The sequence below is a fragment of the Juglans microcarpa x Juglans regia genome, chromosome 6D, assembly GCF_004785595.1.
Source record: "Juglans microcarpa x Juglans regia isolate MS1-56 chromosome 6D, Jm3101_v1.0, whole genome shotgun sequence".
In the NCBI taxonomy this organism is placed as follows: Eukaryota; Viridiplantae; Streptophyta; class Magnoliopsida; order Fagales; family Juglandaceae; genus Juglans; species Juglans microcarpa x Juglans regia.
In genome coordinates this window covers 26696435-26715059 of record NC_054604.1, presented here as the reverse complement: position 1 = coordinate 26715059, position 18625 = coordinate 26696435, and the positions used below count along the sequence as shown (strand labels likewise).

Sequence of the window (18625 nt, the reverse complement as noted above, 5' to 3'; positions counted from 1 at the left end):
GTGATTATACAAATTCAAATCAACAAATTGACTTTGTATGTTATATTAGATTTATTTTATCATAAAAATAATTTTACAACCAAATATATCATATCAACATATATCAGTTTATGGATTTATGTTTGTAAAATCGGCTGAAGAATTTTTCTTCTACATATGTACTCACACATTACTTAGAATAAAAAAGATAAGGGTATTTTTGTTTGTAAAAGAGCGGGCTCCATATAGAAATACACTGATACCAACATTGAGAATGGGGAACGGATGAAAACCATCTCGCCAGTAAGAAAAAGAAACTCCTTGAGTTAATTGTAGATCAAAAGCATATAATGATAACATTATCATCAAGACAATTGGTTTAGACAATGCATACGGGCGCGGTCATGCAGCCTAGCTACTGACAATACATCATCAAAGAAAAAAAAAACAAATCCATGAAATTAACACCGAGGCAAGGAAAAACCCATATTTGTTGTGCCAACTGCCAAAGCCCGAAGCATTGGCTGTATAGATTACGAGCCCAAGAGCTCATATGCAAACACAATATCCATATGCATAAGTTTGCCTGCAAGGGAAAAGAGCCCATGTCAGAAACACACATTAATTATTTCACATATTATTCGAAATTTCTAGGTAAGTGCACGTTAAATCAAAGGTTGAGTACTATCCGTTACAAAACGAGAGCACAGAGAGCTGTCGTTGACTCTCTTTCGACTCTTTATTTGGATTGGAAAAATCAAACTATTGGATTCGGTAAGTCCAAAGTTTTCCTTGTCTTAATATCATTTTAATTATATATTTTAGATAAATTTTAAAATATTTTTCAGATTTTTATCATCTTGCTATTGATCTTTTCTTTTTGCTATTTATCGGACTCTTTTCCGTCAAGATTTTCTATAATTTTTTTTTCGAAATAGTTATTTACAGTTTGAAAAGAGGTAAGTATAATATATAGATCTTATCGTATTTAATATTAAGTTCATATCATCTACAAATATTATTTATTGCAGTGAAATCTACATGCTGTGTTTATCTAAGACTAGGGATGTAAATTGATATGCATGGTGGCACATAGATTGGCAATTGCAAAGGCCAAAGGCAGCTCTGCTCCAACCTTCTGAACATTGCAATCCATGAAAGTGATCATCATCTGAATAATACCACGCCCGCCACAACACAACCCTCAAAACACATCCCGACAAAGACATGCAAACTTCCAAATTGCTGCCTGTCAAACTCTTTTAAGTTTTTATATTCTAGTTGCTGGACCTCGATCTATCTACTTGTAACTCGACCGCTGACATGTCAAATTAAAATTTAAAAAAAATTAAAATTTTCTTACAGGTGATAAGAAACGTCTATCATGGGATATATACCATTCACATCTTGGTTAAAAAAAAAAAAAAAAAGACAAGCATGATATAATTATAAAAGGTTGCTTTTAGAAAAGTACCCATGATTCGGATTCCATGCATTGAGACCGAATGAATCAGGATAATTATTCACACTCTTTTGATGATGTGATATTTTAATTACATGATGTTAATCTCACCTAGAATTTTGTCAGCACACTGATGTCTTCGGCCATGGATTAGGGCACACTTGATCCGCATATATGCATTAAACGGATCGAGATACTGTGAGGAAATTATATCAATCTGGCTTCACTTTTTTGGACTAACTTAACTAGAGCTATTCGATATATGATGATGCCTGGGGAAGAATAGCGGCAGAATATTCTCCTGTTTAGATGATGAGTTGAGATGAGATCATGAAAGTTAAAAATTGAATAAAATATTATTTTTTAATATTATTATTATTATTTTAGAATTTAAAAAAATTGAATTGTTTATTATATTTTGTATAGAAATTTTAAAAAAGTTGTAATAATGAGTTGAGATGAGATAAAATATTTTTTGTATCCAAACGAGTCTTTAACTAGCAATTTGGTCGATCATGCGGGTTCTCAATCTTTTCATCGTTTTGCTAAAAAAATGGTAATATTATACTAGTCCCCGTTAAATATTAACATATATACATTTCTGATTTAAGTTCTAATATAGATTTCTCTTTTGCAGCAAGAAAAAAGTCATATTGACTATAATCTGACCCAATTGTATGCTAAAATACATAAAAATTATGATGTTATTTGGACCAGTCCCAAAACAGAAGCAATTTATGTAAGTTTCAGTTTTTTTAATTCAATTGTCTAACAATATTTTTGTTACTTATACTAACTTAATTTAATTTTTTTTTTTGTATGATAAGATGATATCACTTAAGGAAACTGCTACGGACTCATCTGATGAATCATCTGTCAACGATGCTCAAATGTTTTCTCAAGTTCTTGGACCACGTTTTGGATATTTGAGGGGCTTAGGACGTTGCGTGAAGCCATCCTCAACATCATCATCATCTTCCCAAGTCAGATCGAATGACAAAACTCAAGAATTAGAGGAAGTAATAATTGAGATAGAACATTTGAGGTCTAAGAAAAAAGAGTTGCTGACCCGATTAAATCAACCAGCGAATTTAGAGGCGAGATTAGAAGAAAACATACAGAAGAAGTTGGAAAATTAATCCCAAAAAAGTGTTTGAACAGTGACAATCAATGATGTCCCAAAACTCTATGTCACCACCACAATCCTAGAACTGATTTTTCTTTAATTGTCTTTTTATTATTTTGTCCCAGAACATTTGAACAAAGGTAATGTTTAAATTATATTATTTAATATTAGGATCATATTTTTAATTAAAATGAATTATGTATCATGAGTATCGTTCGAACAGAAAATTCCTAGTTTGAACGTTAAATCTTTTTACCTTGCATTCGAACTGGAAAACAAAACCATTCGAACAATTTGAGAAAAATCCAGTCCGTTCGAACAGACTCCTGTTTGAATAGTCGTTTTATATTCGAATTGGCAGCAATTGTTCATGTTAATTGTGTTCGAACAACAAATTTTTCTGTTCAAACATTCTGATTGTTCGAACATATTCAAATATATTCAGTCGTTCGAATCAAGTTTCTTTTCTATTCGAACAGTTCGGTTTTGTTTGAATTGAATGATTTCCATTCAAACGGGTTTTGGGATGAAATGTTTCGTCTCAGAAAAAAAATTCTTGTTTGAAATAATTCGATTGGTTTCGCCTAATTTCGTCCTTAAAAATATTTTTTTGGGATAAAAATTAAATTTCATTTCAAAAAACCTTTGAGACGGGCTTTTTGAGATAATTTAGAAACGAATTTTGTTTGTTTCAAAAAACTTTTTGAGATGAAAATGGGGTTTGATAAATGGTGGGATTGTACCTCAGTCAATGCTTATCTCAATGTTTCATTAATTTGTTATCCAAAAAATAAAAAATTAAGGGATCATGTGCCACATGTTTTAGTCTATTAACTGAATCTACTGATCATTTTGTTTTCTTAAAGAGAAAATGTAGGGATCATGTGTCATTTCATTTACCTCAATGTCAGTTAACACATGCGTGCCATTTTTTTTCTCAACCGTCAAACTCAATCCACTTAAAGAGAAATGGAGCAATTATGTGGAATTTCTTTTTTCTCAACGTTAACTCAATCCATATTTTCCTAAAATCTAGGTACTTAATGTTCACAAATCATTCATTCCAAGAGGCCAGAGGCAAGACATGCATTATTTTTTGAATCACTTTGAAAATTTAGCTTCATATATATTATATACATTATTTGTGCATTCTATTTTTATCTCCTCATAGTGTTCACTATATATAAAATATATATCAATACGTGTCACAATTACTATCTCAAATCATGTACAGTTTAAAAAATCCCACTCGATTTACTTACTTTAGATAACACTCAATTTCTGTATAGTTATTTAGTGCATACCATTAAGCCATTGCAAAAAGCCTTTTAATCTAAATTCTGAAATGTTAAAAATTCCAACGGACAAAACTCCATTTTGTAGTTGAAAATTGTAGATTCATAGTCGTGATTGCAATGTCCATAAGAAAGTTGAAATGAAACAACAACAACAAAAAAAAAATTTTGTAGTAGTACAATGGTACTCTGGCTTGCCTCCAACTCTACTTTTAACAGGGCACATTTCTTTTCCAAAATTAATGGGTGAGTGATCAACATATTTTTGCTTTTTAAATAAATAAAAAGTTGCTCAAAATCAAAATAAATTCAGAAAATATAGTGACTTATAAAACTCCATTTTGTTGTTGAAAAAATGTAGATTCACAATTGTCATTACAATTTTCATAAGAAAGATGAAATGAAATGACGGCAGAATTTAGAAAAAAAAAATCAAAAAATCATACTTACATGCCTCGCTACTACTTGATTGTATTTCTTGCACTTGACCACCAATGTTGCTGGGTCTATTGGTAAGGACACCTATATAAGAAGATCCTCCATTAGAGGATCATGGTTGATCCATAAGAGCGCCTCTTTAAGTCAATCAAGATGATTGTTCTCCACATCCTCGAGTTTTAATCGGAGCCATAATTACTAAGAAAATGTACATACAAAAGTTCTATGATATTGATTCAATAGAGATATTAGTATTAAACAATTTGAGAAGTAAGAATGAGAACAATTTAAAGGGATTTACATGAAAATGAGAAAGTGATGGAGTGCAGTAGCCAAGATGGAGGAAGACTAAGAAAGCTTAAGAAATACGTACAAAGAAAATCCAATGAGGATTTGTTAGGAAAAGAAAATAAAGGCCTAAGGATACGTACAAAGAAAATGCAATGAGAATTGGAAGGAAAAGAAAATAATGGCCAGATGGACATGGGCTGAATTCTTTTTTTTTGTTGAACATGTCAACCACTTTTTATGTTAAAGAGAAAATTAAGGGGTCATTTACCATTTTTTCCACTGCCAACCAAGGTTTTGAAATCCGCTCCGTTCTGGCAATCAAGTAGAAATGAAAGTTGAAATTAAACAACGATAGAAAAAAAAATGGTTATAGTATAATGATACTCTACCTTGCCTCCAGCTCTACCTTATTAGGACATCTCATTTCCAAAATTAATGAGCGAGTGATCAATAAATTTTTGCTTTTTAAATAAATAAACAGTTTCTCAAAATCGTAAAAGATTCAAAAAATATAGTGACTTAGGCTTGGTTTCGATACCTAGATGAGAATCTCATTTGGGTTGTACGATAAGTCTCGTCTAGGTATCCAAACGGTCAGTTGGATGTTTTTATTTCATCTCTATGTTTTCAGCCTTCAATTGCATTTTGAAATTAATAATTGATATAAACAGTAAAAAGTTAAGTAAACAGTTTAAAAACTGACATAAACACTACAAAAACTGACATAAACAGTGCAATGAATCGTATAAAACTGACATAAACAGTGCAATGAATCGTATAAAACTGACATAAATAGTAAAAAGTTATGTAAATAGTGCACTTTTTTTTTTCCTTCCCATTTCGAAATCATTCTTCCTCTTTGTTCACTCCTCTTCCCTTTTGCCGAAACCTACCATTTAATTTTTGATAGAAATATAAAGTAATTTCAATTAGAAAAATATATTTTAAGATATAAATATATTTATGGATATTTTTTAATTAATTATAAATATTACTTTTTATTAATATATTCATAACTATTACTCAATAATTTTTAATTATTGGTGGGATCCACACCTTTATCAAGTCCCAAAAAGTAAAAACTATCTCATCTCATCTAATTATCCAAACACCCACATTTTTACAAATCATCTTATCTCATCTTAACTAAAAAAATTTACTAGTGTTCAAAATATTTTTATTTCATCTCATCTGAACTGCATAATCAAACGAGACCTATAAAAACTCCATTTTGTTGCTGAAAAACTGTAGATTCAAAATCGTCATTACAATTTCCATAAAAAAGTTGAAAAGAAACAACAAGAGAAAAGAAAATGATGCAAATACATTTATTGAATATTTATTTTTCAAGTTTGTAACAATCATTATGTTGGAAAAGCTCCATAATAGAGTCTAATAAACTTAGGAGCATTATTTTTTCTTTTTTTGAAGAAAAGCACATTTCGTGGAAAAACCTTTTCCCCATATTTTATTTTACTACAAAATTATTGTTATTAGTAGATATTCATCCTTTCAAATATGATACAAGTCTACAATAGTAAAATCTATCACATAATTGTTAAAAGGATAACTCTTTCACTTTGTTAAGCTGAAAGCTATTATTAATTTGTGGCCCCAATTATCATTCGTCATTTTTTTTTTTTTTTTTTTTTTTTTATCAATGGCCATAAATTTTGAAAAGAATATGCCATTTTAAAAGTAGAACTAGAGGCAACCTGGTCTGGTTCAATTTGGTCCAAAATTTATAAACTCTGGGATCCAACCGAATTTCTTTGGTCCACAATTTGTGGGGCCAAAACCGACCGGTACAATTTTCGGTCTTGTCTGTTTTTCTGGTTCGACCGAAAAATGTACACCCCTAAATGTAGTTCCAGCTTCTTGAGACCCATTTGATACAAATCATTTCATGCTTTAATCATGTCTTTGGTCTTTCCCTCGATATTCATCAACTAACACATTATTACAAATATTATTTTCAACATGCATGACATTCAGGTCGTGTCTTAAATTCAGTATTGACCAATATGGTAACTCAAAGAATATATTATTTCTTGTCCAATTCAACTTCTCTATTGTACGTTTTCTCTTATTTATTTGTTCAAATTGCACATTTATGATATTCATAATTTGTTCTAACATATCATTGACAGACAATTTATGATGTGTTAATTTATGCTCTTCTTTACCATTAAAAATAGTCTTATTTTTTCTCTAAATATGCCCTGGTTGTAAAAAGTGATGTTGAGCCATACAACAATGATTTTGTCCATATTACATAGATTATGTCTCCTCAATACACTGGATATGCTTATTTTCCCTTGGTGCTCCATCTGAATAGGTTTTCATATGCAAGAAAATTATCTCTATGTTCATAATAATGTTGCATGTAATTGAAAAGCTTGTAATATTGATGCATCATATGTATCTACATCTTCTTCCCACAACTGCTTCAACTCATCAATCAATAATCTCAAATATACATCAATTTCATTTTGGGTGCCCTAGGTCCAAGAATAAGTAAGATTATCATGAAGTGCGAATATTTTATACACTTTCAATGAAGTAGGTTATACGACATAGTATTATCAACAACATGTTGTGAGATGTACTAATGTTATCGAATGGATTAAAATATTTGTTGCCAGTCCAAGTCGAACGTTGAGATTCTTGAACAAACTATTACTGTGATTTTTCAAATTCTTTCCAAACCAACAAGTTGGCTGGATGCCTCAAATTATTCAAATCCTCAACTCGTTTTTCTCTATGTCATCTCATATCCGCAGCTGCCTTATTTTTATATAAATAACTTTTGCAACCTCAACTTCAATGGAAAATAACGTAACACTTTATGCAAATTTTTTTTTTTCCGTTGACAATCCATGTTGGCTTTTTGCATATAAGACACTCTTGACTACTAACATGCTCTGTCTAGAAAAGTACACAATCATTTTTGCATGCATCTATCTTATCATATTTAAAACACAAATCTCGCATTAATTGTCTTACCTTATATATAGTATGACTTTGGCAACGTCTCTCCATCAAAAATTGCCTTTCTCAACAAGTCGATCAATATGTCAGAAGACTTATTACTCAATTTTTAATTATCTTCAAATGGAGCAACCACACAATAAAATATATTTTTTTATTTTAATTCCAGAACACAAGACATGATCAATTTATATTTATATATTTATATATAAATATATATATATATAATAGGATTTACATATACAACATATATCACTGTCAAGAGTGAATTTCTTATTCTTTAGATAGCAGTAAAACCAAAAGGGAAACTCTAATTTTTCTCCATTCTCCTTCACTATACAATGGTTGTAATAGTTTATTTCCTTTCTATGTTTACATTGAATGGTGCACCCCCTCATAAAGGTCATACACACCCTTTTTATACATCGCTCTTACATCCCATATAAGTGAAAGACCTACCTCTTTCCTTTTACTTTCACTTTACTATATATAGGAAACGAAGAAATGTAATTCAATTTGAATTCTAGCACATTATGTAGACTCATTCTCAATTATCTTTAAATTTCAAACTTACATGGACCAAAGTCTTGATAAACTTCTATAACTTCCTTATCCAGCTTGTAGTTGAGTTTATGCATAAACATATGTACCTAGGCCATGCTTTACCTTAAAAGTTAAAAGAAAAATGTTTCATTTAAGGTTGTCAAATCTAATAATTACTCGATATATCATTAAAATCGAGAAAAATAAATAAATATTTCATATGACTAAAAAAACACAAAAAATAGCATTTTCTAAGTATGATAATGCTTTATTTAAATTAATGAAATTATGCATATTTAAGCTATTATCAATACCCTACAACATTAAGACCCTTAGCAACAATTAAAATAGTTGTCAATTCTACATTTATCGCCATGATCATTTTCTCACTTTGTTATTGGCAACGTTAACACTTACATATTTGTGACAAATATGAACAAGAATAATAATTATGATTGCTAAAGTGATATTATCAACATATTTTTATTTTCTTCCCTAAAGTTGTACGTCGTCGATGAAGGTTAACATTTTACGAAGATAATTAATTGGACCACAAAAAGTCAATTATTAGACTATAACTAAATTTATAACTTCACTGACACTTATTATTTATGACACAGTGCAAATAGTTGATAATACTTAACTGCACGAAGATGGTTCACCTTTTGGGATTGGGTAGCAAAAAGTTAATTATTAGACTGTAACTGAAAATTAATTATTACTTCATTAAAACAAAAGTTTAATTCGTTGGCAATGCTCTACTGCAGTAAGATTATTAGTGATGAGTATAATCATCGTTAATTCTATAATTGTCGTTATAATTACTTTTTCATTTGGTGAAAAATTTTCTTGCTTATATATTTTTAATCAATATAAATACGGTAACAATTTTGACCGTTAAAAGTGATATTAGTGATGAATTTAAAATTTTCTTCCTTGAAATTAAACGTTTAGCTACGAGTTTTATATCATCGATAAAAGTTTTATTTTTGTTAAGATAAATGAGTAGTGTTATATATACTTACAATTTTATGTATAAGATCCATTTATCGGTGTCCATTTTAAATTCAAATTCTAAATTTTAAATTTCAGAATTTTCAGCATATCAATAGCTAGGGCTGCAATTCAAGCTGCTCATAAACAGCTTGAGCTCGACTCGTATAAACTCGATTCAGATTAGGTTCATTTGATAAATGAGTTGTTCACGATCACTAATATTGGTTCAAATATTAAACGAGCTAAACTCATATAATCTCAACTCGACTTGGTATAGGCTAGTGAACAAAATTCGTATAAACTTGACTCAATAATTTATGGGCTTGTCACAATACTCATAATATTTCTATATATATTATTTTATTTATTGAATTGCGAAGGTTATGGTGTATTTTATTTTAATGTGTCTTTTGTTTATTTTATTTTGGTCTTTTGAGTTTGGGCTTTTTGTAGTTGATTTATAGTATTTTATTTCTTTTAAGCCATGTGTGTGAAGTTGATGACCAGCTCGTTTCAAGTAAGGGCCCAACCCCTTTTGATTAAGCTATGCGTTTTGACCAAATCCCTAAAGCCCCTTCTTATTTCTCTTCTTCTATGCGACGTTCCCCCAGCCTCCCTCTCTTGTTTTCTTCTTCTTCTTTCTTCTTTATTTCTTTTGTAGAGAATCCTCACGTTCTTCTTCCTTCTCTCTTCTTTCCTCTTCTTCTGTGTCGCCGTCCACCTCGTGCCATTGTCGCTATGCCTCATCCTCTTCCATCTTCCCGCAGCTCTCTCTCCTCTGCTTCCATGTGTGTTGTTGTCGGTGTCTTCATGTAACATACTAGTCATAGATTTGGGGTATATAAGTAAATATTTTAGTTATTTTTCTATTATTTTTATTTTTATAATCTTATCAGATTTTACATTATTTATTTTAATAATTACTATTATAATTTTTTTTGAATTTACTAGAGTTTTGTTTTATTATTAATAATTATTACTAGATTTTATTAGATTTTACGTTCCACTAGAATTTTAGTTTGAATTTAAATCTTATTTCTTCCTATCTCTACCCATAAACCTCATCTCTTAATTTTATAATCCTAACCTCATACTCATCATTTTCCCTCTATATAAACCCACGAAGCCTTTGAAATAAACACAAGAAACCTCCAAGCCCGTACGTCTCTCAGTGTTAATTGTTAGTATTCTAATGGAAGACCAACTCTCACGTCAAAGCTCTTATAAATTCTCTCTTCCTACTCACAATATTCCCATCAACAAACCCACGATTCCCCACGGCCAGAATCTCCAACGAAATCAACATTTTCCCCACACTTCAAACCAGAGTTAAACAGTAAAAATAGAGAAAATCACCTCTTGAAAAAAACACAGAGATCGCCGACCATCCCAAACCTGTCAGCCTATCTCCATCGCTTGCTTCCTCTCTCGGTAAGCTTTTCTCCATCGCCACACTTGTGATGTTCTCGATTTTCTTCATTCCTCTAGAAAAGGCCTTGTTTCCCATAAAAGAAATAAGAATTTTGCTACACAACCTCCACTACACTCCACACTCTATACTCCACATTTTTTTAAATTATTTCAAATTTTCTATTTATTATTTATATAATAAATATTTGATAAAAGAAAAAAAATAATAAAAATTAAAAAAAATGTGAAGTGTGGAGTATGAAGAGATTGTAAAGATTTATTCAAGAAATAAAGCTGACCTTAAAGGCCTTAGCCCTATCAGTTGTACTCATAGGTAGATGATTGTATTTACAAATATTGCCATCGAAAGTTGCCTGTGTAACCTCCTAAAAAGGCCTTAAGACTTTTTATGTTGTGTCAAAATTACCCCTACTCTAATTCTACAATTACTTTGATGCCTTTAAATCATTGTTGGCTGCGTAATCTCCAGAAAGCACCTTGAATAATCATGGTTAAATTACAACTCTGACCTTAAGTGTCTATGTCAAATTTGTGTCTTAACTTGTTCAGTACGTGGGTTGTCTTCTCTCATGGGCCTTGGGCCTTCCTATTTTTTTTAAAGGGCTGATTTTGTAAACTATTATACTGTTTTAATTGGGCTTGGACTGCTTGATTATTTTCTTTGTAGTTGGGTTGGGCTTAATACTTTAAGTTGAGTTTAGTTTTATTAAATAAATATATTAGTCAAATACTCGTTTTTATAAGAAAGTATTTAAAGAATTTGAAATATATTTTAAAGTATACTATTGAGTCTAATTTTTTAGTTAATATTTCATTTGTCTATTTAGTAGGACTTTTAATAAAATTATTATGTTATACTTTAAATAGAAAAATTAAGGTATATATTATGAGTTTGGAATAATTATGTTAAGAAATGAAACCTATTTTAAGAATTGGGATTTTTATGACTTATTTTAAAAGAGCTCAAGTACTCTACTAAGTTATAATATGTTATTAGTATTTAAGTAATTTAAATACCCGGATTTATTTGACTATCTTTTAGATTGTGAATTTAATTAAGTAGGATATTAGTATTTATTGTTCACAAACAGATTTAGTAATAGTTATTATTGCGTATAGGTGACGAGTTACGAAGTGATATTCAAAAAGAAGCACAGCGAGGTAAATAATTTGATCACAAATTAGGATCATCATAATTCAACTTATATATAAGTATTATTCAAGTCAGTTCATTGCCGACCATTATTTATACGCCACTCATGTCATATGCAAACATGTCATCTAGCATAGCATAAGATTATGTCATTCCGGATAATGTTTAAATTCAGAAATTATGATTATGTATGTAATATGTCATGCATCTCATATGTCTAAGACACATAAGCTACCTTAAGTTGAAGTGCAAGATAAGATAAAATTAATTAATTAGATGGTCATTCGGATAAATGGTACCAATGCAGTTCAGTTTCAGGGTAGATGTGCAAGTCATAGGCTCAAGCGTGGTCCACCATAGTATGCCAGAATACTATTAGCGGCTTCCCTTACGGTCGCGGGATGTGGGGCCTGTGCACAACCTCGTACACAGGGTTAAGTGTGTTGGCTAGTCAAATAAATCAATTAAATCAAATAAATCAGTCATATCAACCAGTTAATTCAGATAAATCAGTCATGCATAGCATAAGCATTAGTATGAACAGTTATGAATTTAAACTCTTAGCATGAAAACTTTTATGAAAACCTTATGTTTACTATGTTTACGTTGTGATGGATTTCTTGCTGAGTCTTCGACTCATTTTAATTTTTTTTTTATGTTTATAACCACCCAAGTAAGGATGATGAATACGAGCAGGTATGCCAAGATTAGAAGGAGCAGTTGATTTAGTTCCAAACTTTCTAGAATAAAATTTACTTTTATGACATAAATTTATTCAATTTATTCATTTAATATTTTTTAAGACATTTTATTAGACATTTTTCTATAAAATAAATTCTAATTTCATTTATGAAATAGGAGATCTCTTGTCGGGTTTATTTTATGAAAAATACGTGACACTCTTAGCCTACGAGAATGGGGTGTTACAACCTTGTTGTCTCTGAGCAAACAGCCTCTCTTTCCCACCGTTGCCACCCTAGCTGCCCTCAGCCGTGCCACTTCTCTCTGCCGCCCTCCACCATTGAACCCATGCCATGAAACTTGAAACAAGTATTCAAGTCGCGAAGTCCAGACAGAGTCAAGTAGCTTGAGCTCCAGCACGTAGCTCAAGCTTGTATTTTCTCGTTTATTTTTGGTATTCAAGTTCGAGTCATGCTTAATCTTAATATATGTTCGGCGAGCTGTGTTCGATAAAAAATCTCTAATATTTTTTGAGCTTGAGTCGAGTTCGAATAGATGTACATGTTAATTGAGCTCGCGACCCCTAGTTCAAATTCGACTCGACTTGGTTCGTTTGCAGCCCTATCAATTGTTGATACGTCAACATGTATTGTCATGTGAGTAAAAATGATAAATTTAAATAGCATTTTCCAAGATAAATTGGGTCGTGAGAAGTCAATTATGAGAAATTATTTTCTCATTTGGTGGCCATTTTTTTTGCCTATGTATTTGTGACCAATATAAACGACGGTAACAATTCCGGCTGTTAAAAGTGATATTAGCAATGAATTTAAAATCTTGTTCATTGAAGATAAACTTTTAGATACGAGTATTACATCTTCGATAAAGATTTACCTTTTGCGAAGAAAAATCGGGTCACAAAAAGCCAATTATTAGACTATAAATAAAAATAATTATAACTTCACTCAATTATTATTTATGACAAAAGTGCAAGTAGCTGGCAATGCTCTCACTATATCAGATATGGGTTTTCTGACATAAGTTTTGGCCAAAAATTGTGTATAAAACGGTCACAACACCATTTGTGTCCATTTTGTATCGTCATTGGCTCGCCCCTTAATTATTGTCTCAATTGCACTTTTATAGGCCATCCATATATTGTTCACAATTAATCAAGTTTTTTCGACCATCGAGTTCATCCCAAACAACCTTCGATCCATACCATCAAAAATCAAGAGAGTACATCCCTCTGTTTTGGTCATAAAAATAGAGTTTTATCTATGAAAGCAGAATGTTAAAAGTGATATTTTTCTAAGGATGAGGTTGTTGTAGTTAGTCATGTGTGGCATTGTCTACCGGTTGAAAATTTCTTTACATGTTAGAACCATTGGCCACTAATGAATTTTTTCTAAAATTTTCAGTTGTAGAAACTGAGCAATTGTCGCAAGCTTCTAGGGTCAGAAACATACCTTTTCCACTGTATATACTCGCCAGTGGTGACCCTTTTGCAACAAAATTTGTTTAAAAAATGTTATGTTTCTGGCATATTATTGTCGTCTTAATTCTGTTATTGTCCACCAAGCTAGTCGATGCAATTAGCCCTAGATGTCGGTCTGGAAAGTAATTCCTAGTTGATTGAGTTAATATTGTTCACACACACACACACACACATCACCAATACAAGATATAAAATGTAAACATGATTGAGTTAATATTGTTCACAAATATATTGTCCTTCAACACATGCAGGTAGTGTATCTTTGCAATACTTTTGGCCTATAACATTAAACTCTATTACTAGCATATTAAATTACCCCATTAAACTGAAGCAATCTTGATGATGCTGACTTTAAACTGAAGCAATCTAAATCACCCCAATGACCCCATTAAGCTCTATTCACTCCCACTTAGATGCTGGGAACCTCACAATGACACTACAAATATCAAGATGAGTCATGACTTATGTGGAAGTGAATAATTACCTTTCCCATATATTAAGGTAAATTACTGGTGTATATATGTTGCTAATTAATCATTTCAAGGTGGTTCATTTCTTGCATAAGCAAGGCTAAGACATGCATCTAGACCAAGGTGGCATACCTGACTTCATATCATCATCTAATTTGATTACTAAGTAGCATACCTAACTTCATATCACCTAGACCAAAAAAAGACTTCATACATGATTTCTACAAAAACTATGTCAACCTCCTACAAAAATGCCATCCAGACTTCAGTAGATATATTGTAGTAAAATTATTAGCGACGATTACAATCATCGCTAATTCTAGAATTGTTGTTACAATTATTATTTTCTCATTTGATGGAAAACTTTCCTGCTTATGTGTTCACAATCGGTATAAACGACAGTAACAATTTTAGCCATTAAAAGTGATATTAGCAATGAATTTAAAATTTTCTTCACTGAGAATAAAAATTTAGCTCCAAGTTTTATATCGTCGATAAAGGTTTACCTTTTGTGAAGATAAATCAGGCCATAAAAAGTCAATTATTAGAGTATAACTGACAAAAAAAATTATAATTTCACTAAACTTTACTATTTATGACAAAGTACAATTCGTTGGCAATACCCTACTGTAATAAGATTATTAGCGACAATTACAATCGAGATTGCTAATTCTAGAATTGTTGTCTTAATTACTTTCTCATTTGATGTTAAATTTTCTCACTTATGTATTTGCGACTAATATAAACGACGGTAATAATTTCGACCGTTAAAAATGAAAATAATGATGAATTTAAATTTTTCTTGATAAATATTTAACTACGAGTTTTATTTGTCAATAAAAATGATTTTTCCTGTAGTGCCAAATCATTTGCATTCTTATACTTATAATCATAAACTACCATGCTAGTGTTGGGACTGGATGCCTTTTTGAATGAAAATGGATTCTTTTTTTGTGAGAGTGCCTACCTTTCTATGTATTTATAAGTAGAAAAAATTATTTATTATTATTTTTATCATTATCTTCTTAACATCCTTTGATTTAGTATTAAATAATAAATTTATAAGTATAGAAATATAATAAATAATCTTTAATTATTTAATACGATCTTATAAGAGGATAAGACGATCATAATGTACGTTACAATTTACTCATATATGCAGCTCCTTTTTCCATAGACGCAGGATTAATTAAAGGAGATATTGATCATGATGCATGATCTACCGCCACAGGGCAAAAAGTTACCCAATAACTATTGAAAAAAGCTGCTTGCACCCGGGGTTGGGGAACCCGGCGTACACGGCCATCCACGTGTACAAAATGAAACGGGACGTTTCGTTTATATCCAAAATCACTACGATTTAATTCAAACACGAAGACGAAACAAAGGATTGAAGGAGCACAGCTTTGGGAGAAAGCTTTCCTTTCCCTCAAAGAACACGAAAATCAGGTTGTTCGTGCAGACCCATTTTTTTTGTCTCACTTTTTTTTTGCATCTATTGCACATCTTCATCTCATCTTCATCTTCTCACTTTTTTCACAGCACTCCCATTTGATTTGCAGCATAAATTATAGAATGGAACTCACTCAGCATAAATTGTAAAAATGAAATGGGACATTTCGTTCAAATTCGGTACATCTCATCTTCTTCTTCTCATCTTCTCCTTTGCATCTTCTCCCTTGCATTTTCTTCTCATCTTTATCTTCTCATCTGAAATGCAGCACTCCCTTTCATAGACCCACAGTCGACTTGTCCCATGGCTTTCTGTGATTTCAAATACTAGGCCATAGAAAATAATAAAAAAAATGAAAAAGGTAGCCACTTTGCAGAATTGTGGGTTGGAGAATTTACTTCTGAGACTTTACCCAAATAATACGACCTGGGATGGATTTGCTTCTGAGACCCATTTTGGCACTGGTTGGGATGGTGGGTTTCCTTTACTTTTGAAATCAGTTTTTTTTTTCTTTCTTTTTAATAATATTAGCTGACGGGTACTAATCACGTTAGCCAATTTCCCAACAGGTACCCGGCGTTAGGTACCTATAGCAGAATTGATAACTATTAGCTGGTAATACTCTTTTTCTGAACCTTTTAAGGTCAAGAAATTAATTAACTATGAGACAGAAACCAATATAGGCTTTATTAGATCTCTATTTTTTTTTTAAGAAATAAATAAAAGAATTCATATAAACATCATGAGAAACGTTTGTTTTTTGAGCTGGCTGGCTAGCTAGCTATATAGCTCTTGTATTTTCAATTGATCTACTCATGATCAATGTTATTAATTTCCTCGATCCACAGATCAAAATATAGAAGGAATAACGGTTATAAACATACTGATGATGATCTGATGATATATATATATATATATATATATATATATATATATAACCGCAGAAAGCCATCATCGATCATGTATATTGCAAATATTCGATCTCTTCTTTCTTTTGTAAGGGCTATATAATACCGTCGTCCGTCACTGCATGATGATGATTGTGATCATGATCGCCGGCGCTACATGATCTGATCTCTACACATTGTATAGACCGGCACGAACAAATTGGAATATTATTGTCGGCCGTGGCATGATCACATGAAATTAAGTGATCGATGGTCAATCGATGAAGCTGGGATCATCGATCGATACACATGATGATGATGATATATGAACAGTTTTTTTAAAAAAAAAACATAACCCAGTTAATAATGTACATATTTAATCTACCCAACTTCGTGGCACCTTGCGGGAGCACCGTTCACACCTTTTCTCAACCTTCCGACGTCTGTGGCATTCACGAACAGGACCTCCAAATTCGAACAATAGTGCGCCACTGTTTCCTTCCCTTTCCACCACAACCACCATGGACCCTTGAATATTACCGTTTCTCTTATTAGGAAATCGAACCCCACCGTCCCTTTCTTTCTATCCCCTCTAATCTCTTCAACCACCGAGTCCTCCCATATCCAGTGCGCTCCGATCTTCCCAAGCGTTGCATTCAGGGACTTCGTTTCCTTCACGTCCATGCTGAAAGGCTCCATCGTTGAGCCCGCGAAAGCATAGTGTCTTTTGTAGAAGACAAAGACCTCCATTTCCTCGAAATCAAGTTTCAAGACATCGTTCGGGTTATGAAAGGTGAGGCCGACCTCGTAAATGGCTGTCAACGTGGAGTTGGAGGTGTCGAATGTAGATAAAGATAGCGAGTCGACACGAAGAGTAGGATCTTTTGATTTGAAGGTGAACCACGCAAAGGTGGAGATAATCCCGCAAATGGTGATAAAGGAAATCAGCATGGCAATTAGGGATAGAGCGTATTTGCCGATGCTCATGACGTTAGGAGTACCGTCGGGTGGCAAGTTTTGAAGCCGAGGGTCGTTTTCATTGATGTTACATGGGTGCACTTTCCCTGCCTGTGGAGGTTTAATGGGTAGGAATATGCCGCTTGCAACCATGGTTTAATTAATTTTCTGCTCCGGGAGATCAAAGATCAGAAATATACGTATATCAAACATATATCGCATGTATATATGTATAGAAGGTCGACAGTGCTTTGCACGCACGGACGTACGCAGATCAGGCGGCCATGCATGCATGCAGGAATATCGAAGATCAGGAAGATATGTGATCTAGGGAGAAAGAGCAGAAAGAGACAGAGAGAAAAGATTTACGCATGGAGACTTAACTGTGCATGAAATTATCCTTAATGGAATATTATTAGGGCGTGAAGAAGAACGATTTCATGCACAGTAATATTCTCTCTCTCTCTCTCTCTCTCTCTCTCTAGATCTCTCAAAATTACGTAGGTACAGCAATATTGTAGACGTTGGAGAATTAGTTGAGGGAGGTTATAGAATTATTCCCATCGATTAGGTGGATAAATTAGTTCATGCAACTGCATGCATGCTACGAACAGATCATCACGATAAACTTCCCGAAATGATCAGTATATACATGATCATCATGATATTATAAGTACGATTAAGTCGCCACACCATAGAGAGTCCGTCAAGGTTACAGAAGTCTTCCGATTTATTTGCAAATTAAACGACATATAGTTAGTACTATATATATATATTGTTTGAACTAATTAAACCTGATCGATCCCTCTGCACCCACCAAAACAAATTACCAGTACCCAAGTACTTGATCAAGATAAATATGATTAAATTAACACATGATCGATGATTTGTTATCAGCGATATATATATATATATTTATATATATTGAGTGGTACTAGCTATAAGACTTAAGTATATATATAGTAAGTCTAGCA

General features: G+C 32.1%; 1 protein-coding gene across 1 annotated transcript; it reads right to left on the bottom strand.

Annotated features, from left to right (window-relative positions):
* Positions 1-17075: 17075 nt before the first annotated feature.
* LOC121235482 lies at positions 17076-17804 on the bottom strand. The gene has a single exon (XM_041131832.1). The coding sequence runs from the start codon at positions 17802-17804 to the stop codon at positions 17076-17078; it is 729 nt and encodes a 242-aa protein (XP_040987766.1).
* Positions 17805-18625: the final 821 nt, after the last annotated feature.